This window comes from Theobroma umbraticum, unplaced genomic scaffold (genome assembly GCF_002168275.2).
Source record: "Theobroma umbraticum cultivar Fairchild unplaced genomic scaffold, ASM216827v3 scaffold_30.0, whole genome shotgun sequence".
NCBI classification, from domain to species: domain Eukaryota; kingdom Viridiplantae; phylum Streptophyta; class Magnoliopsida; order Malvales; family Malvaceae; genus Theobroma; species Theobroma umbraticum.
The window spans coordinates 10,173,281-10,174,455 of record NW_018397254.1 but is presented as its reverse complement, the minus strand read 5'-3'; the positions used below and the strand labels follow the sequence as shown (position 1 = coordinate 10,174,455).

At 39.4% G+C, this 1,175-nt stretch overlaps 1 protein-coding gene across 1 annotated transcript in view; it reads right to left on the bottom strand.

Moving 5' to 3' along the window:
* Positions 1-688, bottom strand: part of LOC110428352 (uncharacterized) — a 4,440-nt gene extending 3,752 nt beyond the window's left edge. Inside the window, exon 1 of the mRNA XM_021444172.2 lies at positions 1-688. This exon is cut by the window's left edge and continues 380 nt beyond it. Within this exon, the coding sequence (XP_021299847.1) occupies positions 1-502 (502 nt within the window). The 5' untranslated portion in view covers positions 503-688.
* Between the last annotated feature and the right edge of the window lie 487 nt (positions 689-1,175).

Below are 1,175 nucleotides of genomic sequence, written 5' to 3'. Positions count from 1 at the left end.
CAACACTTCCAGTAACCGCAATCAGTTTACCAAGAAACCTGTTCCTCGCAAAAGTTGCCATTTTCACCAATGAAATTAGAGTGTCACCATCAATCTTAACAAAACCCATGTCCCAATTCTCGCAAACCCGATTTCCGATAACCCCAACACATCCACATTCGGACAATTCGGGGGTTACAAAATCATGGGCATCAAAATTTTCGCCAACAATGGCAAAGAACCATTGGCCGGGTTCAATGGTTCGGGTGTCCGTGCAAATGGTGCCTGGAGGACCCCAGTTTACAATTCTGCCACCGACGGCTTCCGCTATGTCGGTGACGGTCCAAAGTGGTGAATTTGAGGGACCATAAGGGGTAACTTGGGTACTGTGGTTGGAAGGGTTTAAGGTGCTTTTGATGGAAGTAGCGGAAACTAAAACCCTTGCATGGAGACGGGTAGCTAAGGATCTTGAAACCGAAGAATTTGTGAGAGTGAACGTAGTAGGAAATGGAAAGGCGGACATGGAAGTCAAGTGGTTTCAACTTTCAAGTTTCTGTTTTCCAGGTTAAGAAGATTCTATAGCTTCTGTTCCTGTAAAGAAAGTGCATTTATAGTAACTAAATTATCTATTTATGAATACTGATGTAATAATTTTTCCTTCTGCCTAAACTGATGTAACTATTTTTTTAACAACATATCTTATCTTAATTGTTGAGCTTATATTAATTGATAAAGTAGAATTCAATCATAGTATTTGTATTTGTATTTTTGAGGGGGCAAACGAATAAAAAAGAAAAGCAGTTTTCCCATTCAAAGAAAGAACTTTTAGTTTCCAACAGCAGGAAACCTATCACGTCTTAGTAGCAGAACTTGTACATGATAATGTTGTTATTTATTTGTATATTGTATTCTAGTTGCTCCTTTGTTTTCTCACTGCCTTACTTTTCCCTTTTTTTCTTCTACTTCCTTTATCACTATATTCTTTTATTTATGATTGGAAAATCAAATCTTGGCCCCACAGTAGGAGAGGTGAATGTCAGTGCCATGAGCTGCACATAATCATCAGATGTTAGAATGGAAAAGAACAAAGGTCCCTACTCCACAGTCCACCCAGCAATCAGACTACCACAGGGACACCAAACCATGGAGTAGGCCAGTTTCAACGTGCAAAACTGTTCAAAGCATAGTCGAATATC